This window comes from Schistocerca nitens, chromosome 3 (genome assembly GCF_023898315.1).
Source record: "Schistocerca nitens isolate TAMUIC-IGC-003100 chromosome 3, iqSchNite1.1, whole genome shotgun sequence".
In the NCBI taxonomy this organism is placed as follows: Eukaryota; Metazoa; Arthropoda; class Insecta; order Orthoptera; family Acrididae; genus Schistocerca; species Schistocerca nitens.
In genome coordinates, this window is record NC_064616.1 from 246,841,339 (window position 1) to 246,867,723 (window position 26,385).

Below are 26,385 nucleotides of genomic sequence, written 5' to 3' on the forward strand. Positions count from 1 at the left end.
ATTGGTGCCATGGTGATTGACACTTATGTCATGCTAATAGGTGTCCATAGTGATATCGGATGGCACCACTACACCCCTCTCTACCCCCTCCTACCCCAGAAGTGATTACCAGAGCCACCACCAGGAAGGGTCAGCAGAGGGATGCCCATGGACATTGCAGTGGAAGGCCATGACAGGATGAGACTCAATGGAAGTTGCACGAGCTGCCATGGGACTGGAGGATCCACCCGGATGGAGAAGCAGATGGCTGTTAACCATGATGGCAGAGATAAAGTTGGTTTTGTTGGCATCACAGAAGGCTGTGACCAGAGGCTACTGTGTACATCATGCACCCATGGTGGGGAGACATTGTCTCACAGATCCAGGGTGGGTAATGTTCAAACTCATAGGGCCATATCAAAGCACCTGCGTCAGTGGTGACATGCACTGGTAACTAGCACAACATCTCCAAAAGAGTGTTGTGAGGGCAGCCATGAAGACACTCAGACAGTCTGTGGCCTTCAATCAGAGTGGTCCTCAAGCTGCTAGAAAACTACCTATGGTGTTAGTTGCAGTGTTTTATATCATGAACTTCCATAGCTGGGTCCTGATGGTGTGGACAAAGTGACTATTGGAGCCAAGGGGAAAGGATAGGGTATTAAATTGTTGAATGCCATTATGGGTTCAAAACTGTTCTAGTCATGGGAGGTGAATGCCATACCACTACCTGAAACCAAAGTGCATGGGCTGCCTTCAAGGACAAAGATTTTTTCCAAGGCTGTGATAGTAGTGGCAGAACTGATGTAGGATTTGTGGAACACAGAAAGGAAGTCACTGAAATACAGGTGGATGTGCACCCATGGCTCCACAGAATCAGGCCAGGGAGAGAACTGTTGGAGACTGTTTGGCCTGACCAGCAGAACGTTGATGGACAAGGTCAGTGATGTCAGAGTCAATATTGGTCCACAACACATGTTGTTGCACTGAACTTCCCATCCAGGATTTGCCCCAATGGGCAGTATGCGGCACTCATTGCCCAGTAGAAGAAGGAATCAGAATGCAACAGTGGCCTATGTCTGAGATCCAGAAAAGAACCCCTTTCATTAGTTGCATTTGATTTCACCATGACCAGTAGGGGCATTAATTTGGGCTATGGTGTTCTTCCAGCTACCCATGTTGCACAAAATGATTGAGGTGGCATAACATCAGGTGCAGCTGTAGAGTCATATGATGTTAAGTGATCAGCTGAAATGGCCAAATCCAGGTCTGAATCACACTTGTTTGTGTTGATCAAAAGCTGGGTCAGGTTCCATGGGGAATCGGGAGTGTGTGTCAACATTAGCACATAACATCACTGCCAAACCATGGATAGATTAGTGAAAATTAGATAAGTACAGCAGTGTTGGTGGTGATGGGCTATCTGGTCTGGCAAGCAATGTTTAGGTCCAGAGATGGTGAATAATGGTTAGTGGCCATAGATGAAATTAAATTTCTGTCCATAAGAGAATAATTTAAATTTGTGGACTGCATAGATGATAAGAAGGGCCTCTTTTTATATTTGAGAGCAGTGTTGCTGGGAGGTGGATTAAGTTCTATGCTGTCAAGGTATTTCTGGGACAGGTCTATGCTTATATTGTGGGGGGATGCATTAGTCATTACTGGCAGGGGCTGACAACGGCCGTATGTTGCCAAGCGCAGTGCCCACTTAATATAACCTGACAGCAAGGTGACCATGCAAAATGTGCATCCTGGTGTCATATCTGATTCAGTGGGTAAGAGAGGTCAGCTAGGTTTGCAATGAAGCACCCATAATAGTTTATTTTAGCCAGAAACACTTGTGGGTCTCTTAAATATTCATGGACAACTACATCTTGTTGATTGCTGTGACATAATATTTTATTGGTTTAAGTCCATAAGCTGAAAGTCAGAGTTTGTGAAATGTTTTTTCATTGCGGTTTTGTCTTTGCACTTAACAGCATAATGGAAGCCCTATTATGTCAAAACACAAAACGCTTCCATTAGAATTAATGTATGTGCTGCACTTAGCCAGAACTTTGAATACAGTTTACAGTTGAACAACAGTAACGGATGTTTACTACATACTGTATCAATTGAGAATAACAGAGGAATGTGTCCTCATTTGGTTACTAAATTGTGTAGGTAATTCGTAATAGCAAAGAGCTTGCACTAGAAGAGATGTGTTTCACAGTAGTGAAGTTGGACAAGTGGTCATAGCTCTTAAGGTATGCATTTTTGGGTATTTGTTTATTGGACATTTTTGTCTTGTTTGGAACCATACTACCACATCTCAAAATATGAAATACTTTTTTTTAAAACCATGTATTTCTTCCACCTTTCCACTTTCCTTTCTTTGCTTAATACTGGTTTCCATCTGAGCTCTCGATATTCATACAGTTGTTGCTCTTTTCTCCAAAAGTCTCTTTAATCTTCCTATAGGTGGTATCTATTTTTCCCCTAGTTATACATGCTTCTACAGCCTTGCATTTGTCGTCTAGCCATTCCTGCTTAGCCATTTTGCACTTTCTGTCAATCTCATTTTTTAGATGTTTGTATTCCCATTTGTCTGTTTTATTTGTTTTCTCTTTTGTCAGTTAAATTCAGTACTTCCTGTGTTATCAAATGATTTCCATTTGGCCTCATCTTTTCAGCTATTTCATCCTCTGTTACCTTCACTATTTCGTATCTCAAAATTACCCATTTGCTTCCACCATATCCACTTCCCATTTTCCGGTCAAATAGTGCCTAATGCTTCCTCTGAAACTGTCATCAATATCTTGTTCTTTCCATTTATTCAGGTCTCTTCTCCTTTATTTCCTACCATTTTTAACTTACAATTCATAATCAATAAATTTAGCTCAGACGCCACATCTGCTCCAGAAAATGTCTCTCAGTTTAAAATCTGGTTTTAAAATCTCTGCCTTACCAGCACATAATCAGAACTCTTCCAGCATCTCCATATCTCGTCCATGTATACAACCTTCATACATGATTCTTAAACCCTGTTTCAGCAGTGATAATGTTATGCTCTGTGTGGAATTCTACCTGACAGATCTCTTTTTTTATTTCTTTCCCAGCCTCCTATTATTTTTCCTTTTCTTCTCCATCCTACTATCTAAATCCAGTCCCTCATTACAATTGAATTTTCCTCTCTGTTAATTATCTGAATTTTTTTTTCTCGCCATACATTCTTTCAGTCTTTTTACGGTCTGTGGTGCTAGTTGGCATATGAACTTGTACTACTATGGTGGGTGTTGGCTTTATGTGTATCTTGCCTACTTTAATGTATTCACTATGCTGTTCATAGAAGCTTAGCCACAGTCCTGTTTTCTTATTCATTATTAGAACTATTCCTACATTATCCCAATTTGATTTTGTTTTTATAACCTGTACTCACACGACCATAAGTCTCGTTCATTCTGACAACACATTTCACTAATTCCCACTATAACTCAATTCAACCTATCTGTTTCACTTTTTAAATTCCCTTATTTCTTTACCTGATTATGGGATATAACATTTTACTCTCTGGCGTATAGAATGCCAGTTTTGTTTTTCCTGATGACCATACCCTCTTCAGGAGTCCTCATCCAGAGATCCAAATGAATGACTATTTTACTTTCAAAATATTTTACCCAACAGGATGCCATCATTGTTTAACCACACAGAAGAGCTACATGCCATCAGGAAAAGTAATGGCTCTAGTTTTCTGTTGCTTTCAGCTAATCACAGTACTAGCACAGCAAGGCCATGTTGAATAACATTTAAAGACCAAATAAGTTAAACATCCGAACTTTTGCCCCTGCAACTACTAAAAGAGTGCTCTCCCTCTTCAGCAACCATGAGTTAATCTGGCCTCTCCACAGATACCCTTCCATTGTGGTTACACCTTCAGTACAGCTAACTGTATCATTGAGTAACTCAAGCCAGTCAAGTTTGGCCAGGTCCATTGTTCATACTAAATTCCTGGACAGTCTCATTTCGTATATCCTCTTTGTTTTTCTTGAAGGATGGAGGAACACCTGTTTATGAAATGTAGCATCTGTTTCATGTTTTTACACATGACTGTCTTTGCTAAATCCTTGCAAGCAGAAGCATTTTTCAAATTTATTTGATTTTTGACTAATTTTGAGTACTTTGGTCTACATTTATCAGTTTCATTCTCATAGTAAGAAAACACAGATGGAATAATAGATGAGTCACTCACTATACATGTCAATACAAAGCTAGCCTATATAGTAAAGGCAAGAGCTGCAGGTCACCATGTTTTGTTTTCCCACATATATTTTACAGAATGCGCCCATTCTCCCGTCTGTGTTCCATTCATTGAATTAGTATTCATTATCTGTTTTATAATATATGTGCTACATTGCAAATATGTGATTTAAGACTAGTAGCTTTTTTGTTATTTCCCCCTTTTGATTTGAAACAATTTTTATCCACTACGGCTTTTATAAAACCCATTACATTTACATAAAGGTTTAATTACCAGTGGTACTGGTAGTTCAAATAATTTTAGTGGATACTGAGTGGCACTTATTTTCAGACCATTATAAATATTGTGGTTGATCATATCCTATGAAGTAATTAATTATATCAATATAATAGAGGGAAACATTCCACATGGTAAAAATATATCTAAAAACAAAGATGATGTGACTTACCGAACGAAAGCGCTGGCAGGTCGATAGACACACAAACAAACACAAACACACACACAAAATTCAAGCTTTCGCAACAAACTGTTGCCTCATCAGGAAAGAGGGAAGGAGAGGGAAAGACGAAAGGATATGGGTTTTAGGGGAGAGGGTAAGGAGTCATTCCAATCCCGGGAGCGGAAAGACTTACCTTAGGGGGAAAAAAGGACGGGTATACACTCGCGCACACACATATCAATCCATACATATACAGACACAAGCAGACATCTCACAAGCAGACATATGTATGATAATTCATGTATGATTCATGTATGATAATTCATAAAGCAGACATATGTCTGCTTGTGAGATGTCTGCTTGTGTCTGTATATGTATGGATGGATATGTGTGTGTGTGCGAGTGTATACCCGTCCTTTTTTCCCCCTAAGGTACACTCCTGGAAATTGAAATAAGAACACCGTGAATTCATTGTCCCAGGAAGGGGAAACTTTATTGACACATTCCTGGGGTCAGATACATCACATGATCACACTGACAGAACCACAGGCACATAGACACAGGCAACAGAGCATGCACAATGTCGGCACTAGTACAGTGTATATCCACCTTTCGCAGCAATGCAGGCTGCTATTCTCCCATGGAGACGATCGTAGAGATGCTGGATGTAGTCCTGTGGAACGGCTTGCCATGCCATTTCCACCTGGCGCCTCAGCTGGACCAGCGTTCGTGCTGGACGTGCAGACCGCGTGAGACGACGCTTCATCCAGTCCCAAACATGCTCAATGGGGGACAGATCCGGAGATCTTGCTGGCCAGGGTAGTTGACTTACACCTTCTAGAGCACGTTGGGTGGCACGGGATACATGCGGACGTGCATTGTCCTGTTGGAACAGCAAGTTCCCTTGCCGGTCTAGGAATGGTAGAACGATGGGTTCGATGACGGTTTGGATGTACCGTGCACTATTCAGTGTCCCCTCGATGATCACCAGTGGTGTACGGCCAGTGTAGGAGATCGCTCCCCACACCATGATGCCGGGTGTATGCCCTGTGTGCCTCGGTCGCATGCAGTCCTGATTGTGGCGCTCACCTGCACGGCGCCAAACACGCATACGACTATCATTGGCACCAAGGCAGAAGCGACTCTCATCGCTGAAGACGACACGTCTCCATTCGTCCCTCCATTCACGCCTGTCGCGACACCACTGGAGGCGGGCTGCACGATGTTGGGGCGTGAGCGGAAGACGGCCTAACGGTGTGCGGGACCGTAGCCCAGCTTCATGGAGACGGTTGCGAATGGTCCTCGCCGATACCCCAGGAGCAACAGTGCCCTAATTTGCTGGGTAGTGGCGGTGCGGTCCCCTACGGCACTGCGTAGGATCCTACGGTCTTGGCGTGCATCCGTGCGTTGCTGCGGTCCGGTCCCAGGTCGACGGGCACGTGCACCTTCCGCCGACCACTGGCGACAACATCGATGTACTGTGGAGACCTCACGCCCCACATGTTGAGCAATTCGGCGGTACGTCCACCCGGCCTCCCGCATGCCCACTATACGCCCTCGCTCAAAGTCCATCAACTGCACATACGGTTCACGTCCACGCTGTCGCGGCATGCTACCAGTGTTAAAGACTGCGATGGAGCTCCGTGTGCCACAGCAAACTGGCTGACACTGACGGCGGCAGTGCACAAATGCTGCACAGCTAGCGCCATTCGACGGCCAACACCGCGGTTCCTGGTGTGTCCGCTGTGCCGTGCGTGTGATCATTGCTTGTACAGCCCTCTCGCAGTGTCCGGAGAAAGTATGGTGGGTCTGACACACCGGTGTCAATGTGTTCTTTTTTCCATTTCCAAGAGTGTAAGTCTTTCCGCTCCCGGGATTGGAATGACTCCTTACCCTCTCCCCTAAAACCCATATCCTTTCGTCTTTCCCTCTCCTTCCCTCTTTCCTGATGAGGCAACAGTTTGTTGCGAAAGCTTGAATTTTGTGTGTGTGTTTGTGTTTTTTTGTGTGTCTATCGACCTGCCAGCGCTTTCGTTCGGTAAGTCACATCATCTTTGTTTTTAGAAGTAATTAATTAGAAACTTTTAGTTGTTTATTTAAGTGATTTAACATTTTAGCATTATTTGCAAATGTGTAACTTGAGGTATTCCAGAAATATTTGAGTACAAGAAACTGTTCATCAAATTACTATAGTACTTAGTACTAAATGCAAATTTCCTCATGATTGTTCATTCATATTTCATACATCTGGTGCAACTCTACATATTCTAGAAATATGAAGTGCTAGATGTCATGTTAATTTGTTGTTTATGAACAACTGATCCCATATTCATCTGAGTGGAAATTTCCCAGCAGTTATTGATTGAGGTTTTGAAAATAAGACTGATTATATGAAAGTATATGTTAGAATAGAGAACACTGTAATCTTAAAATAAGAGAAAGGGAGTCACTTACCTATAGCAGATCACTGTGTGAAGCACAGTAGCGCATAACAGGAAACCGCATTCACACTAGTTTTTGAGCACTAACAATTTTTCAATCAATAGTACACACATTAACACACACAACCACACAGACACTTAAACACACACTCCCATGGCCACTGTTTGGATGCCTGTATGGTTTGTGTGGTTGTGTGTGTGAATGTGTGTGCTACTGCTAAAGAAGAGATAGTGCCCAAAAGCTAGTGCGAATCCTGTCTCCTATTAAGTTTCTGAGCTTCATGCATTGATGGGCTATAGGTGAGTGGTCACCTTTCCCTAATTTTATGTTTTGTTCCATCCAGGAATTTCCATAATTGTTGTACACTGTAAACTGCAATATTCCGTTATACCAAATTCAACACACTAAACTATAACACTGAATTATCATTGTTGTCCACTGTTCAGAAGTAAAACTATTTATACTTTTACATCTACATCCATATTCTACAGACCATTGTGAAGTGCTTGGCACAGTATATTTCACATCATACCTCATACTATATTATCTTTTTGTTTTATCTGTATATCAAGGGTGGGAAAAATAACTTCTTAAATGCCTCCATGCACATTGCAATTAGGGTAATCTTGTCTTCATGGTTCTTGTAGGAGTGATACATAGTAGCTGTAGTATATTACTAATTTCCTCACTTAATAACTGGTTTTTGAAATTTTGAAAGTAGGGTTTCTGATGATAGATACTGTTTATCTTCATGTATCTGCCAGTTACAGTTCTTTGGCATTTCCATGACACTAACCCATTGGTCAGACAAACCTGTGACCACTCATACCGCACTTTGTTGTATATGATCTACATTCCCTATTTTGTATGGATCCCATACATACTAGCAATATTCTTTGTAGACTGGTTGCATTCTCTCAACATCCTGGCATAGACCCAAGAGCTGTCACCTGATTTATGTATGATTGAGTGTATGTGATCACCCCAGTTCATATATCCAGAAATTGGTATGCCTATGTACTTGTATGACTTGACTGATTCCAACTGTAAATAACTGATACTGTAGTCATAGAGCTATATATTTTTGTTTATTGTGCCTAACTCTACATCTCTGAAGATTTATACAAGTTATCAATTTTCACACCACTTCGAAATCTTATCAAGATCTGACTGAATACTTCTGCAGATGTTTTTTGATGGTGCTCCATTATACATACAGGGTGACAATTATTGAACTAAATTATTGAACTATATGAAAAAAACAAAAATTAGTTATACAAACTACGATGTGCACACACTTTATTCAACATATAAACGTCACTACAGATACTGGGATTTAGGTTATGACATGTTTGATATGCCTGCCATCATTGGCGATGATGCACAGATGAATAGTGAAATTCTGCATGACCTGTTGAAGTGTCGGAACGTCGATGCCACCGATGACCTGTTGAATGGCTGTTTTCATCTCAACAATGGTTCCGGAGTTATTGCTGTACGTTTGTTTTTAATATAGTCCCACAAAAAGGAGTCACATGTGTTCAGATCTGGAGAATATGTCGGCCAATCAAGGTTCATACCAGTGGCCTCTGGGTACCCCAGAGCGAGAATGTGGTCAACAAAGTAATCCTCCAAGACATTAAACACTCTCCTGCTTCAATGGGGTTGAGCTTCATCTTGCATGAACAACATCTTGTTGAAATCACGGTCACTTTTATGATTTACGTTCAAATTTATATGTCCATTTCACAACAGTGATGAATACATGGATTTCATAATGTGGTGCCATCAAATTTATATTGCCTAGTATGATGCTGTAAATGTTTTATTTATTTATTTATTTATTTTAGGACTGAAACTGGTTGCTCAATAAAGCAATTTTATCAGCAGCTCTTGGTGGTAAATCATGATGTTCTTCATATATTTATTTATATTCTTAAATATCTCAGATTATTATCAGCATTGTCTGTCAGGTCACTGATATACAACATGAACTGCAATCGTTTCAACATACTTCCCTGGGACATAGCTGCAGTTATTTCTACAACTATCAATGGCTCTCCATCCAAGATAACATGCTTCATCTGTACCAAGAAATCCTCAATCCAGTCACATTTTTTATACCCCATACAACTGAACTTTATTAAAAAGTTATGATGTGTTACTGAGTCAAATGATTTTTTAAAATAAAAAAATACTCCATTCACCTGGCTGACTTGATCCCTGCCTTTCAGCATGTCACATGAGAAAACCACAAGTTATGTTTCACGTATCCGATAGTTTTGGAAGCCATGCTAGTTTACATAGTGGATCTCATTTTGTTCAAGATACGTTATGTTTGAACCCATAATATGTTCCAGGATTATACAAAATATGGATGTCAGTGATAGTGAACAGTAGTTTTGTGGCTCATTTCTACTACCATTCTAGTAGATGAACCACCTTTACTTTCCTCCAGCCACCAGGAACAATTCATTGTTTCAGGGATCTATGATATACTGTGGTTAAAAGAGCTGCAAATTTTGTATAGCATTTTACTGTGATTTCATCAGACATTGCACCCTTCTTCAGTTTTCATTATTTCAGCAGTTTCTCAACACTTGTGACACTAATATCTATTTCAGTTATCTTTACTGTATTGCAAGAATTAAACTATGGAATTACTCTTGAGCATTATTTTAAAGGACATTTGAAAACACAGTTCCATTAAGTTTCGGGCATGCAGCCGCAAGAAATCTCCTTCTTCTTCTAATATTTCGGCTGTATAATGTTCAGCCATCTTCAGAGTGAGCCGCAAGACTGCCGCTCCAGTGCTCACTTCGTCCCTTTATACTCGTGTACCACGTGACTGCGCATGCTGCTGCACACTCGAAACTTAATGGAACAGTCTTTGCGCCACCAAAACCTGAAGATTCACATTTGAAAACACAGTCCAGCATTTCGGCTGTCACTTTATATCCCAGTTTCAGTTCCAATGTCCTCCACAAGTGGATGGGCACTAACTCGGGTTTCACTGACAGCTTTTACAGGTGACCACAATTTCTTTGGGTTTGTGAGAGGTCTTACGATGCAGTATGTGATCAAAAGTATCCGTACAAAAATGGTTCAAATGGCTCTGAGCACTATGGGACTTAACATCTGAGGTCATCAGACCCCTGGATTTAGAACTACTTAAACCTAACTAACCTAAAGTCATCACACACATCCATCCCCGAGGCAGGATTCGAACCTGCGACCATAGGGGTCACGCAATTCCAGACTGAAGAGTATCCAGACACTTGGCTGAAAATGACTTACAAGTTTGTGGCACCCTCCATTCGTAATGCTGAAATTCAGTGTGGTGTTGGCCCACACTTATCCCTGATGACAGCTTCCACTCTCACAGGCATATATTCAGTCAGGTGCTGGAAGGTTTCTTGGGGAATGGCAGCCCATTCTTCATGGAGCGCTGCACTGAGGAGAGGTATTGATGTTGGTCGGTGAGACCTGGCAAGAAGTCAGCATTCCAAAACACCCCAAAGGTGTCCTATAGGATTCAGGTCAGGCCTCTCTGCATGCCAGTCCATTACATGGATGTTATTGTCATGTAACCACTCTGCCACAGGTCGTGCATTATGAACAGGTGCTCAGTCATGTTGAAAGATGCATTCACCATCCCCAAATTGCTCTTCAACAGTGGGAAGCAAGAAGATGCTTAAAACATCAATGTAGGCCTGTGCTATGATAGTGGCATGCAAAACAACAAGGGGTGCAAGCCCCCTTCATGAAAAACATGACCACATTATAACATCACTGCCTCCAAATTTTACTGTTGGCACTACACATGCTGGCAGATGATGTTCACTGGGCATTCACCATACACACACCCTGCCATTGGATCACCACATTGTGTACCATGGTTCGTCGCTCCACACATTTTTCCACTGTTCAGTCATCCAACGTTTATGCTCCTTACACCAGGCGAGGCATTGTCTGGCATTTACCGGCATATTGTGTGACTTATGAGCAGCTGCTTGACCATGAAATCCAAGATTTATGACCTGCTGCCTAACTGTCATAGTATTTGCAGTGGACCCTGATGCTATTTAGAATATCTGTGTGATGGTCTGGATAGATGTATGCCTATTACACATTACGACCCTCTTCAACTGTCGGCAGTCTCTGTCAGTCAACAGACAAGGTCAGCATGCATGCATTTGTGCTGTATGTGTCCCTTCACATTTCCACTTCACTATCACATTGGAAACAGTGGTCCTAGGGATGTTTAGGAGTGTGGAATCCTCACGTACAGACATATGACACAAGTGACACCCAATCACTCGATCATGTTCGAAGTCAGTGAGTTCCACAGAGCACCCCATTCTGCTCTCTCAGGATGTCTAATGACTACTGAGGTCGCTGATATGGAATACATGGCAGTAGGTGGCAGCAAAATGCACCTAATGGGAAAAACATATGTTTTTGGGGGTGTCTGGATACTTTTGATCACATAGTGCAGCCATTACAGGCTTCAAACATTGCCCTTGTGACAATTAAATGTTTTTCACTTATCATCTGTCCACCTATAGCTTTATGATTTGTTTTACTTTTATTCTGCAGTAGTTGCTGTTTCTTTAGAAGTTACTTCACAGAGACTGTATACAATGGTTGGTCCATCCAATGGTGAACTGTTCTATTGGTACATATCTTTCTAGTGCTTGGTGAACTATTCTTCTAAACATGAGCAACAGTTTTTCTACATGCTCCTCCATAGAGTGAAATGTTTCAGGTCCTTCTTTGAGATATGATACTACTTCCTCTTTAGTTTACTGGTAATTTAAATCATTCTACTTGTACTAGTTAGCCTTTGTGTTTCCCTGCATTTACACAAAAGCTATCTGGTTTCAGTTTTCTCAGTACTCTTTCATTCTTGGAAATGGTCTGAAAGCTAACAGTCTATTTTTATGGAAATTATTTTCCAATGCATACCTGACAATTGCACACACATTTTTTTTCCATTTTCCTGTTTGCAACATTTTTCCATAAACTGGCTTGTTAGCCGGCAGGAAATCAGTTTAATCAAACAAGGTGAAACAGTGTTGATGGCACTAGATTCATATCTAATAGTGTTCAAAATAAGTATTCATTTCCCCAACGTGTTTTAGATTTTCCATGATTTTATGAAGTCACTTTGATAGGTTGTAGTCATATTATTCCCATGTACTTTTCCAACTGTGTTCGCGCTACATCTCTGTTCGATCCACTTTAAGACTTTAATACTAATCTTTCTTCTTTCTTTTAAAAATATCTGTATGCTGTTAAAAAAAGAGTATTCTGTTGCAAGTGAATCACTGTGCTTTATGAAAATTGGTATGCCCAATAGGCTTCCATATTGCAACCTCATAAGTGAATACATTTATCAAATATCTCTTCCTAACCAAACGAAATCTTGAACCACTCAACTGGTTAACACATATTGCTGACAGGTTTATGGTTCCAGAATGAGATTTTCACTCCGCTGCAGAGCGAAAATCTCATTCTGGAAACATCCCCCAGGCTGTGGCTAAGCCATGTCTCCGCTATATCCTTTCTTTCAGGAGTGCTAGTTCTGCAAGGTTTGCAGGAGAGCTTCTGTAAAGTTTGGAAGGTAGGAGGCGAGATACTGGCAGAAGTAAAGCTGTGAGTACCGGGCGTGAGTCGTGCTTCGGTAGCTCAGTTGGTAGAGCTCTTGCCCGCGAAAGGCAAAGGTCCCGAGTTCGAGTCTCGGTCGGGCACACAGTTTTAATCTGCCAGGAAGTTTCATATCAGCGCACACTCCACTGCAGAGTGAAAATCTCATTCTGGAAACATCCCCCAGGCTGTGGCTAAGCCATGTCTCCGCTATATCCTTTCTTTCAGGAGTGCTAGTTCTGCAAGGTTCACAGGAGAAGCTCTTGCCCGCGAAAGGCAAATGTCCTGAGTTCGAGTCTCGGTCGGGCACACAGTTTTAATCTGCCAGGAAGTTTCAGGTTTATGGTTGGTTGGTTGGTTTGGGGAAGGAGACCAGACAGCGTGGTCATCGGTCTCATCGGATTAGGGAAGGAAGTCGGCCGTGCCCTTTCAGAGGAACCATCCCGGCATTTTCCTGGAGTGATTTAAGGAAATCACGGAAAACCTAAATCAGGATGGCTGGACGCGGGATTGAACCATCGTCCCCCCGAATGCGAGTCCAGTGTCTTAGACAGGTTTATGACCTGACTCAAATAGGAAGATAAATTCTCCTCATTTCTTCAAAACCACAGTGCCTTGCCACAAATACATTTCGCCAGGCTTTATCTGCTCAATAAACCATTTGCTCACTTCTGGCCTACACCCATCCTAAGATACTGTCTACATTAAACCTACCTACTATCAACAAAAGACTCACTTTGACAGCTGCTATGCCTTCCAAACACTAATTCCCTCATCTACAGACTTAGTAGTATGTTCCTTATACCCCTTGTGTTACTTCTAACCAACCACAAAAGAGTGTCTTTATCATGCAGTAGCACCCTGCAGAAGAGTTCAGCCATATCCTATGTCAGATACTTGATGTGCTTTTGGTATTTTGTGAAGTGATGAACATCCTTCCCAAGATCCTTACTACATTCTCCAAAATGGTAATCAACCTTTCACACTATCTGTGTAACACCATGGGCCATCCTTACTTTACTTCCAGCCTCAAGCTTCCAGTCATAACCCCATGTATGGTACATATGTATGACTTTTTCCCATGCAATGAAACCATAGTATAGCATTCTTTGTCAGCTTGGCCAGAAATCAGCTAGTACGTACCATAAACGTCCATTCACAAACTGCAGGCCAGAGTTGACTCACATGGGAACTACCCAATTCGACATGTCTAACACTGCCCTAAAATGTATTATACAGAACAAATACACTGAAAGAAACATGATGTCAAATTGTGCCACTGCTACAGCAGGCAGCGCACGTGTAACACTGTGGGCACATATCACTGGTTGATGCCATATCGGTAAACAGGTAACATGGGAAAACACAATTATAATATGTAATGTGAACTTCATTTTCTGTTAATACTTTCTCTTATACAAGGATTCATAGTTACTAGTCACTAAAATTTGCAACTCATTTAATATCCATAATAATTAACTGTTGTCTTTGTGTCATCACCAGGTGTTAACAATGGAGATAAAACTGAATTAATTTTCTTTGTGATTCCTTCACATATGCTTTGTGCAGGTTCCAGAATAATGTGCAATCCAGTTAACATTTTCAACCTGGCAAAGTTGAAATACGAAGAATGTGATACGCAGTAGAAATCCCCTACTTCTCTTGAAGACCTGCACATATTTTATTTATTAGTTAATTTCTTGGATATTCATCCAAATGATGTTGACATTTTGTCAGGAATTGTGGTAAAATTAGAGGAAACAAGAAACAGCTTGATTGCTTCTGTGAATTGTGGTTTGAATAATGATTTTTGTGCTAATTAAAGTCCAGAACAAAAATAGAGTACCAGTACCTTCCAAGTCCACAGAACACATGTACAGTAATAGCTTTCAGTGAAAAAGAAAAGGCTATAAATTTTTTAGTTAAACAAAGAAGGGGGAAAACACTTAAGTTATAAGCAGTGTGCAAAGCCAGTTTTATTTCATAAAAACTGAACACGAATTGTATAAATGGATGAAAAATTTACACAAAGTATGAAACAATGAGCAAAATGAAACTCTCAAAAGTGTGAAGGAAAAATTATTTGAAAGATTTGGAAGTGCTTGTGAGAGTCAGTGCACAGTTACTAAGGGAGTTACACAAAACTGGTCACTCTGATTTGCAAGTGAGATGAACATTACTGGTTTCCAGACTTTTTTGACCTGGTTAAACAGATTCAGGAAATCATATGGAAAAAGAAGTCACAAAATTACGAAGTTTACCTCAAGTAAATGTGTAGAGGAGATGTCATCAATAGGTAATACTATAGAGAAATTCATAGCTCACGTGAAGACAAAGCTTCTTGTTATACTGTAAAATGCTGCATATAAAGCTAATCAGACAGCTTTCACGTAGACTGCACTTCATCATTTTGAGCAAAAAAAGACAGAGTCATTTGTGCAGTTGATGGATGTTGTGACATGTACATAACAATGATACCAGTCCTAAGTATCAGTGGATTACTGTTTCCACAGCTTTATATCTGTCTTCAAGAACATTAAGGCAAATTAGGACCAAAAATTTAAAAAAGGACTATTTACTTACAAAAATATTGTAACTGGTGTAGCAAAATCTAGAAAAATGGGAGAGAATGATTTTTAATGTTACATTCAAAATGTCTTCCTATCATTTCCAGAATATAAATCACTACTGTTGCTGCACTCTTAGCCTGGATGTAACAATACCTCTGTCTCTAGGAGAATGATAAAAAGGCTGTTAATATAATTTGGATTCCATCTGGAACTATGTGTGATTCATCCTCCTAATAAAAAAGACTTTCCAATAGTCTAAAACATTTCTTAGGAAAGTGTTGGACATTATAATTTCAATTAGCTCTTTGTCATTTCAGGTAGTATTATTAAACTTCAGTCCTTTCCACAATGTCAGTTTGCACCACCACAGTTTACAAATTTGATCAAGTATGCCTGATATGCTGCTCCGTATGCATAACAATGACCACAACTCTTTCTTACTCCATTCCAGTTATGTCTATATAAAGCTAGTAATTATTGTGAGGTGCCTGAATTCATTAATTTTTCTTTTATCAGGTGTGCCTGGTGTAAGGAAAATGTTTGCTTTCATCATCCAGTAGACATTTTTGTGATGACTACAGGGAATAAGCAAGGAACTCTTTCATTATCATCAAAATATACATTATTGAAAATTATCATAAGAACGGTGGTACAAGAATTGTTATAAAATATTTAATGTCAACAAATTAAAGTCCCAACTGATGGAAGTAATCTGTAATCTAACATGATAAAGTGCCTTGACTTTCTTTCCTCTGCTAGTCACTTGTGTAAGAATTACATCTGCAGCAGTTTAGCTGTTGATATGAACTGCAAGTTATTCAAAAAATTAATTCCTTCAGACATTTCTGTTGTGGTTAAATGCTTAAAATTGTCATGTCTGCCCTTGGGACTTAGCACTGTGTGGTGCTACTTCCTCTTGTCATGACTGTATCTGCTTATTTGCTGACTTGCATGCTAGGCAGAAAGCACTTTACAAACTGCTGCTATAAGTAAGTTCTTCGTGTGGCAAAAAATGAGTAACTTTAACATTAAAAAAAAAGGATATGTGTAGTGCACTGTAGCAACTAAAATTTTGACAGTGCATTTCTTTCCATGAATTCAGCCTGTGTGAAAAATTGCAGGGTAGGTTCTAACATGTCAAACTGGACCATTCCCTTGTCAGATAACCTATTTCAGAGCTTTCTGATCATAAATGCACTGGTCATTTCAACAGCTTGTTCATGACTCATGCCATATGAATCAACCCCACAACAGCAGGTGAAAATTGCTCTTATGGTACCTCCACACAGTCTGTAGCTAACCAATCTCCCTGACTTCAACAATGATAAGAGAAATCAGAGCAAGTATGGAAGCATATAGATAGTCATTTTTCTCTCACTCCATTTGCAGCTGGAACCGGATAGGGAATGGATAAGCTCTGATACAAGGTACCCTCTTCCATGGCCCATATGTTGGCTTGCAGAATATATATGTAGATGTTGATATAGATCTGACAATTCCTACACTCCTCTTCCTGCTGCACACTTTCCACTGTTCTCCTAGCCTCCTTTATTTTTTCCTTCCTTTCCTTTTCTAACTATGCACCATACTCTTACTAGCCTCTCACTCCAGCGTAATTCTCCTTGCACTTACTTTCTTATTCATTTGCTCAATGTTTCTTCAGCTTGTTTCATTTCTTCTATGTTCTCATTTACATTCAATTTACCACATGAAGAACTGCCTTTGTTTTCCTCTCTGAGTTGTCTCTTCATTTCTGCTCTATGCATCCTAAACTCCTCAGCTTTCACAATCAGTTCTTCCAGTCATACAACACCAAAAAAGTAAGCATGTGAGCAGAAAGGGATGGGATTTAAAAAGCCAAAAGACTCATCACCAGTTTCTTTGTGTGTATCTGTCATTCTGTACTTCATCTTCAAGAAGAATGATGATCACCCCTTTGCATCTCTGTTCATACTCAATCTAAGAGTTTCCATTAACATTATAATTTGATTTCATAAGTGATTTTTCCAGAGAAACTATAGAATTCGGATAAGTGCTTTCTGAGTTGTCATAACTTCTGGTAGTGTCTGCAGCATTGGAAGGCAAAATGTTTGTCAGACAAATATGCCTTGGACCTTGGCATAATCCCCATAAAACAAAAATCATCAGTACTACATTGCATGATGAAAAAATGTAAATTATAAAATATCACTCAGTGGGGTACTTTTGATATATTTGAAGAGACAAGATTCTGTGTTGACACAACATAAACTTTGTTTCATTAAAGATACTAATGTTGTACTTCATATTTAACTAATATCATACAAATGATACTAGACAGTCCCATCATCATAGCAGCTTATAGTAGACTAGAGAGAATCTTAAAACCATACTATCAATCTGTTTACTTTTTTTATAATTTTTATTAGAGGATCTTTGATTTTGGGCAGTACATGTCACTAAATAGTGCATTCAGAACTGAAGAATTAAGTGGTCTTTTATGCCCTTATGAAATAAAAGAATTACATATTTTCTCAATCAATAACTTTGTGGATAGTTTACTCAAAGTGTTGAATCTCTCAATACACAGTGAATATTCACATAACTATCTCATCTGTCGTGTCAGTTGTGTAGGCAAATGAGGCACATTTCATATCCCATGATCTACGGGCATCAAAATATAATACCTAGTCTCACATCAGTCATCTTAGTCAAAGGAAACAAATGAAACAGAATCATATTGATGAATAATTACAAGTAACTGCTTATGGAATTGACTCTACAAAAAAAATGTTATGTCACTTCTTATCTCAACATTGTAAACATAAGAGAAACAGTTTCAGAGCCTACAGCCAGGCCTTACTTCTGAACGTAGCAAATATATTTTGTGTGAGATGTCTTAAACAGGGAGGCATAAATCCAACAGTGCATATCAGGAGATACAGGCAGCTTGGTGGAAAATGAATTAACAGAAAAATTATTGAACCTTCCATCAGTATTAAACATTTCTCCTCTTAGATAAAACATAATGCATTCATTTCCAATCTATGTATGATGAGGCTCCATAAATAACCTTAAACATAATTATCATATAATACCTGAAACAGAATTTTTGATGTCTCTGTACTTTCTTAATGATAAGAGCTGGAATTGGAAAACACACACTATGGATTTTCTTTGCTTCTGCAATTTTTTCATTGGAATGAAGTACAAGAGCTTGAATCAGGTTGTGAGCCACATGATTAAGTAAGAAATGTAATGTAATAATTGTGTAAATGTTTATGTCTGTGTCCACAAAAATACTGAAAACATGTATTATTTCTGTGAATCAACAGACACTCACTATATAATAATGAATTATCATTTATATATAATTTACTAAACAAGTAAGTAGAAAACACACACACACTCACTCACTCACTCATATATATTGTTTTGGTCTTCAATCTGAAGACTGCTTTGATGCAGCACTCCATGCTACTCTACCATGTCAAAGTCTCTTCATATCTGAATTACTACTGCAACCTACATCCATTTTAATCTGGTTACTGTACTTGTCTCTTGGTCTCCATCTGAAATCTTAACTAAACTGATGATTTCTTGATGTCACAGAATGTGCCTGTCAACTGATCCCCTCTTTTAGTCAAGTTATGCCACATATTCCTTTTCTCCACATTTCTGCTCAGCATTTCCCTATTCGTTCTGTGATCTGCCCATCTAATAATCAGTATTCTTCTGTATCACAACATTAAAAAGCTCCTATTTTCTTCTTGACTTAACTGCTTACACTAATTTAGAGAGGTCTTTTCTATCTCGTGCACTTGAGATCAAAACTGATGTAATGAGATACTTTGTTGATATGTTAGAAAGCAAAAGATATGTGACAGACACAAGACATCATGTTTTTACATATCCAACAGCATTGCACTCTACATATCACACCTTTCTACTAGTAATGAATTGGTATTTTGTATTTGTTTTCTAAGCAGTATTTTATTGTGTAAAAGCTAAACAATTCGATTCCATTTCAATCTTGAAACTAAATTATTTTCAAAAGATCATTACTATTATCACAATTTTGTAAGACTATTACTGATTATATAAGTTATCAATAATTACTTTTTCTCAATTAGTAGCATTAATGCGGTGGAGGTTATTGATTCCTCACAAAGTTCATCCACAGCACACATATGTTGTGCTTTGTCCCATACATCGCTTATGACAAAAGTGAGACACATATGTAACAAATGCTAAATATCTCAAGAAAATGCCTACTCCAAGTTGTAGATGGTAACTGCAGGAATCTAGATATTGCTCTGTTACTTGCTTCAAAACAGATAAATGAGTTAATTGACAGCACAATGCAGCAGTAACTACATAAGGGCTACTATAGTGTTGTACACAGATTGTTATTAGAGTGGTTAGACACAAAGCATTAACAACCTGAAGTTATCCAGTTTCTGCCAGTTCAGAAGTAGGGAGTGTAGCAATGAAATGATTTATGAACAGTAAGTATAATGAACACATCTGAACTTGCTTGATTTTAAATGGGGACTCAGTGTGCAGGTCAAGCAAGTGCCGCAATGGAGAGGAGTAATTCAGGGGAAGCATGTTTCGTAACGAGTGTGTAACCTCGCTGTGGATAATTAGCTCTCTTTCTGAGAAGGAGTTGTGGGTAGCACTTTTGATGCACCATAAATTCCTTCGTCATTCATTCTAGAACACACGCACACACACACACACACACACACACACACACACAAACTAAATATCATTCATCTTTCATCATTTTAAAAATAAAAGTATTCCAAGAAAAGTCTTTCATTCTATAATTTAGTTAGGTGCTAAGGTTAATAATGATGTGGGGGAGGGGATGGCAACAGATGGTGGGAGGGGGAGTGAGGGGAGGGGGTACTAGCTAATGTCTGATTGCACTCAGGAGTAATGGTCTAAGAAAGGTTGGGAACCACTGAGTTATATTGTTGATCTGTGATTGTAAATCACTGTATGTGGTCTAAGTTAATCAAATGCATAAAAAGGATGTTAATGTTTATTATTAATTTTAATTTATAATGCTTTAATTTACCTTACATTCATAGTATTCCAAGTTGGTAAATCGTTTGCACACTACGCATTGTCTGTTCACAGGACAAGCAACTAAGAAGAAGATTTTGGGAATGGTTCCATATAGGCAGAAGACCTGTGGCTTCTTCTTCCATTCAGCTTGTGTCCTAGATTTTATACATATATAAGACACTCAACCCTTCAATTTATGTCCTCATTTCTGAAATGATACCCAAGGACAGACATGAAGCAATGCTCTTACTAAGATATAATACTTGTGTTCATTATTTAAGTAAAATATTATGAACTGTTTCAAACAATCCAAAGAAAAAGAAAGAACCCCTGATTTAAAAAATCAAGATAAAACTCATAATCTTTGGTACAGTACATCAAATGCACTCCACATCTACATACATCTTCAATATCAAACAAATTCTATTTCTTCTAATTTTTAAAAAGAAAATGTGTTTTCATATACATTTTACCATAAAAATTCTGTATATCTTGTTCTATTATTATATACAGTTAAACTTTCCAATGGGTTGGCATGAACATAAACTAAAGCTACACTTAAAACTTGTTTCTGTGGAGGAGATACAATTTTGGAAAATGTTAAAGGACTGTACCTGTTTGGAACTAAGTTTGTAATACATTATGGTGCCAAAAACTAAAAAGAGATGTGAAACTATTTGTTCTGCTACATACATTTTCTAATTATTTTTAACTGTGTATCCGATGTGTCACAAGTAAATTTTTTCTCTAAGGCTACTGAGAGTAAGTTGTGCATATAACCCATTTCTGTGTTATTCGATGAATGGCTCACTGGTTATCAGCTAACTGAAGAGATGCATTTCATGAATACAACATCATTATTTGAAGATCATTTGAGAAAAATGAGGTAAGTCCCATCTAATTTTCCGGACATCAGTTTAACACTTTGGACTCTGACAACACACAATGACTCATACAGTATTTCTTAAAAAGAGAATTAATATCAAAATTTCACAATTTACCATGATCACACTATCAAGATATATCTTTATGTACAAGAAAACAGGGTAATTACTATGTTGAAGCCTTACACTAAATTCCAAAATCCTGTATGAATATTTCACTCTGCAGCAGTGAGTACACTGCTCATTATTCATAGCTGCACACTATATCTTATACATACAGCATATTTACCATACTTCCACTTCATTATGCACCTCATAACTTATTCAGTAACTTTCTTATAATTTTCCAAGCTCTAATGGTATCTTGCTTTCTTTAAATACACCTGCACATCAGAATCCACTATTCAGTGTGTCTGTGGCAGAGGGTACAAGGGTGCCCATATCTGGGGGTGTGGCAGGTGAGATGAGTGGGGGGGGGGGGGTGGCCTTCTCCAGTTCTCCAGCTTTCAGGGAAAAGAAAAAAATATAGTGCACTCAGGTGTTTTTCTTTCAAGAAAATGATTTAAAAGTCACTATTACATGGTCCTTAACTGGGTATAAACTGGAACTTTTTGTGGCTTCTTACAAGGTGCTATTTGTCTTCCAAAATGTTAAAAATACTCCATAACCCCCCCCCCCCCCCCCACACACACACACACCCAACAAACTATCAAATTTGTGCCCTTAAGAGGGTACCAGTACCATCATGAATCATGTATAGGAATACGATGTTCAGTATACTTTCAACAAGTCTGAGTTTCTGTACTTTTACCATCAAAGTCATCAAACAAAATGCAATTCTTTTGATGATCCACACCACTTCTTTGGTGATGCACACCACTTTTTTTGGATGGATAAAAAAATCTACTCACCAAGAGGTGGCAGGGAAAAATACATGTAAGAGTATTGAAATCTGAAAACTTTGGAAGTAGTGGCTCCTTCTCCTGGCAGAAGGTTTGAGGGAGAAGGAAGAAGGGTTAAGGCAAAGGTCTGGTGAGTTTTAAGAAATGGGAAGAGTTAGGAAAAGTCACTCAGAACCTTGTGTCAGGGGAGACTTACTGGACAGGATAAGAAGGATAGACTGATCATTAGGGACTGCACCACACAAGATTGAAAACCTGAGAGTACATTAAATATAGGCTAATATGCAAGACAGAGATTACTGACAAAACATTGTGCACAAATTAATAAGAACAGAAAGCTAACTTTATTGTATGTAGTGGAAATGGCGAGTAGGGGAAAATAGATGGGTCAGAAAATAAAAGATACAGAAAACTAAAAGGGGTGAAGAAAGGAGTAGTTACTGAGCAGGAAGGCTGAGACCAAAAAAATTAAAATAAATTAAGGCCTAGATTCTTCCCTCAGACACCAGTTTCTCAGAGAACTCCACAAGTGGGAATTGGCATTACAACATGTCCTTGGTTCAAGTCTCCCACATGGCCTTCATTTCATTATTTTCTTTGGTCTCAGTGATTCTTCTCATAAATTATTTCTTTCATCACTCTCATTTAGTTTTCCATATCTTTTATTTTCCAACCAGCTTATTATCCCTCATTCCCCACCTCTATCACATACAATGCACTTAGCCTTCCACTCTCATTAACTTGTGCATAATAGTTAGTCAGTAATCTCTGGCTTGCATATTACCCTGTCTTCCATGTGTAAGCTCTCAGGTTTTCAGATTTCATCCAGTGCAGTTCCCAACAATCAGTCATTCCTGCTAATACCATCCAGTAAGTCTCTCCTGACCCAGGGTTCTGGGTGACTTTTCCAGACTCTCCCTAAAACTCACCAGACCTTTTCCTTCACCCCTCTTCCTTTCCCTTCAACTGTTCTTCGAGAAGAAGGAGTCACTGGCTGCAAAATCTTGCAAATATTGATGCCTTTCTTATGTGTTTTCTCCTGCTGCCACTAGATGAGCAGATTTTTCCATCAATACAATTCAGTTATATTTTCAGAAATTGATTATATTCATTGATACACCACTTTTTTGCAGTATATTGTACTAGAGGTTCTTGAGCATGTTTGTGAAGCTTGTTTTCTGACTAAATCAAACTGTAGCACAGTACAAATATCTCCATGAACCTTATCTTCCATCAATCTAGCTTGATAAGTCTCAGACTGATATAAAATACTCAAGAATTGGTTAGGGAAGAGTTCTAAAAATACTACGGCTTAATTACACTTTATTATGATATTTCCAGTGAATATCAGTCAATAAAACATCTTCTCCTCAACCAGATTTACATGTTCATTTTGCATTACATTGCTTCATTTTGATCCTCCTTGATACTTGACAACTGTGACCAATGTCCTTGTTTGATCTTGAACGTTAAATCAAATAACATTAGGTCACATTAGTTAAAATATGACAGGCTATTATGCTATGGTTGAATAAATTTCTTGGATTAACCCAGTATTTCATCTCTAGCCAAGTGGACCAAAGTGTGAATCAAGCCTTTAAAGAAGTTAAATTGCCCCTTTGAGATAACCTCTGCATATGGACACAAAACATTGAGTATCTCCAAAAAATTCATTTGACCACAGTATAATACCCAGAATACAGGGCAGTTCAAAATGAATGTAGCAACTACAAACAACTATAACTATTTAATGTGTAGCAATACATCAATAAGAACTGTAGAGAATATTAAAAAAACTTCAAAATTTTGATTTTTGGTCGAGCACACTGAATAGAAACCAGCACATACATGCTAATGCAGTAGTGAAAAGTTCCATGTCATTAGTGACAATTGCAGTTCCTGTACAGAAAGCTTTCTGCATATTAGACTCCAACAATTGTTGTTCTGTCATTACAATGCAGATAATATTTTATCAGTGATAAAAGTCAATCATCTCCAAATGCAAACAATATTTGCAGATGGCATTGGCAGTTTGAAGAAATAGGATCTTTCTGCACAGGAAGAAGTACCAGCCAGCCATGTGTATCAGCACAAAATGTTTAAAGAGTTTGCCTTTCATTTGAATGTAGTCCATACAGAGATTCATGTAATATGCCAGTAGGGGGCCACAAATGTCATAAACAATAGTTTGACATGTTCTCAAAATGAAGATGGAAAGGATACCATACATAATTCAAATTGGATGGGATCTGAAACTACATCAAATATACAAATTATGCTATTTAAACGCTGGAAGCCATGGGCAAAAAAACATTCCTGCATATCTCATTTTTAGTGATGACACAAACTTCTACATAAGTGGCTAGATTAACCCACACACCACCAAATACAGGGTACAGAAAAGCCATCATGTGAATCTGAACATCAGTGTGATTCACTGAATATCTTTTGTGCAGTGTCATTAGAAAAATTGCATGGTCCATTTATCTTCACTGGTCTACATTTTTCAACAAATGTTAACCTGGGGATGATTGAGTCATGGCTGATGTTACAGCTTGATACAAATTCCACCTTTCAGCAAGATGGAGCACTGCCACATTGAAGTATGGAAGTTCCCAAATTTTTAAATCAACATCTTCTAAACCATTCCATCAGTCATAGTGGATCTGATGGCATGGTGTTCTGCCCTTGGCAACCTAGATCTCTCGACCTGACAACCACAGATTTCTTTTTATGGGGTTATGTGAAAGACCACGTGTATGTGCCTCATTTGCCAAAAATAATTCCAGAACTGAAAATGTGCATTTCCAATGCACTCACACTGGTGACTCCATGTGCTTTAGAATGTATTGCATAAAATGGATTATCATTTAGACGATGTATGTGTACCTATGAGGAGTCATATAGAACACCTCTTAAGTATATATTTAAAAAACTGAATTTTCATTTACATTCTCTGAAATTCTTATTGATGTATTACTATGCATTAAACAGTTAGAGCAATCTGTAACCACTATATTCATCTCGAATTTCTGTGTATATCAATAAGTGCCAAATTTTCAGCCATGATAGATTAAATTTTACAATATCAGGTATCTTTCACCAACTGCTTCCATGATCAAGGGCGTTAATCTATGCTGGTATGGTGGTGCTCAACTCTAAGATAAGCATTTCAAATGCTGACAGTCTTTGTGTAGCAATGTGAGGAGAGGTGGTAGCATAATATTTCTGGATGTTCTCTCTTCCTCTCTCCCCCATTATCTGTTTATGTAACTCTCATCAACATCATCATAAACTTGAATATAATAGAGGGAAACATTCCACGTGGGAAAAATATATCTAAAAACAGAGATGATGTGACTTACCGAACGAAAGTGCTGGCAGGTCGATAGACACACAAACAAACACAAACATACACACAAAATTCAAGCTTTCACAACAAATGGTTGCTTCATCAGGAAAGAGGGAAGGAGAGGGAAAGACGAAAGGATGTGGGTTTTAAGGGAGAGGGTAAGGAGTCATTCCAATCCCGGGAGCGGAAAGACTTACCTTAGGGGGCAAAAAAGGACAGATATACACTCGCACGCACACACACATCCATCCGCACACACTCAGACGCAAGCAGACATTTGTAAAGGCTGTAAAGGCTTCTGTGAAGACACTTTACAAATGTCTGCTTGTGTCTGTGTATGTGCGGATGGATGTGTGTGCGCGCGTGAGTGTATATCTGTCCTTTTTTTCCACCTGAAGTAAGTCTTTCCGCTCCCGGGATTGGAATGACTCCTTACCCTCTCCCTTAAAACCCACATCCTTTCGTCTTTCCCTCTCCTTCCCTCTTTCCTGATGAAGCAACTGTTTGTTGCGAAAGCTTGAATTTTGTGTGTATGTTTGTGTTTGTTTGTGTGTCTATCGACCTGCCAGCACTTTCGTTCGGTAAGTCACATCATCTCTGTTTTTAGATATATCATCATAAACTTGATACTACATTCATATGCACTTATCATAGTTACCCACACTAAATGGTTACACACACAGTACAAGTAGGTTTCAAAATCATTTCAATTAGAAAACTTTGGTTAGCTTATGAACCACACAAATAAATAGTAAATACTTACTGCTTTGTCTAAAATACATTTTCCAATGCTGAAGTTCATATTTGCACTTGGATTATCAACATGTCTTCCTGTGTTTCACAACAGTTTAAATCAAAAGCTGTCTCAGCTATCAAAAT

At 38.8% G+C, this 26,385-nt stretch overlaps 1 protein-coding gene across 1 annotated transcript in view; it reads left to right on the plus strand.

The window, feature by feature from the left end:
- Positions 1-21,052, plus strand: part of LOC126248203 (uncharacterized) — a 988,540-nt gene extending 967,488 nt beyond the window's left edge. The window contains exon 23 of the mRNA XM_049949008.1: positions 20,441-21,052. Coding sequence (XP_049804965.1) covers positions 20,441-20,453 — 13 coding nt within the window. The 3' untranslated portion in view covers positions 20,454-21,052. The remainder of the gene's footprint in view (positions 1-20,440) is intronic.
- The last annotated feature ends 5,333 nt before the right edge of the window (positions 21,053-26,385 follow it).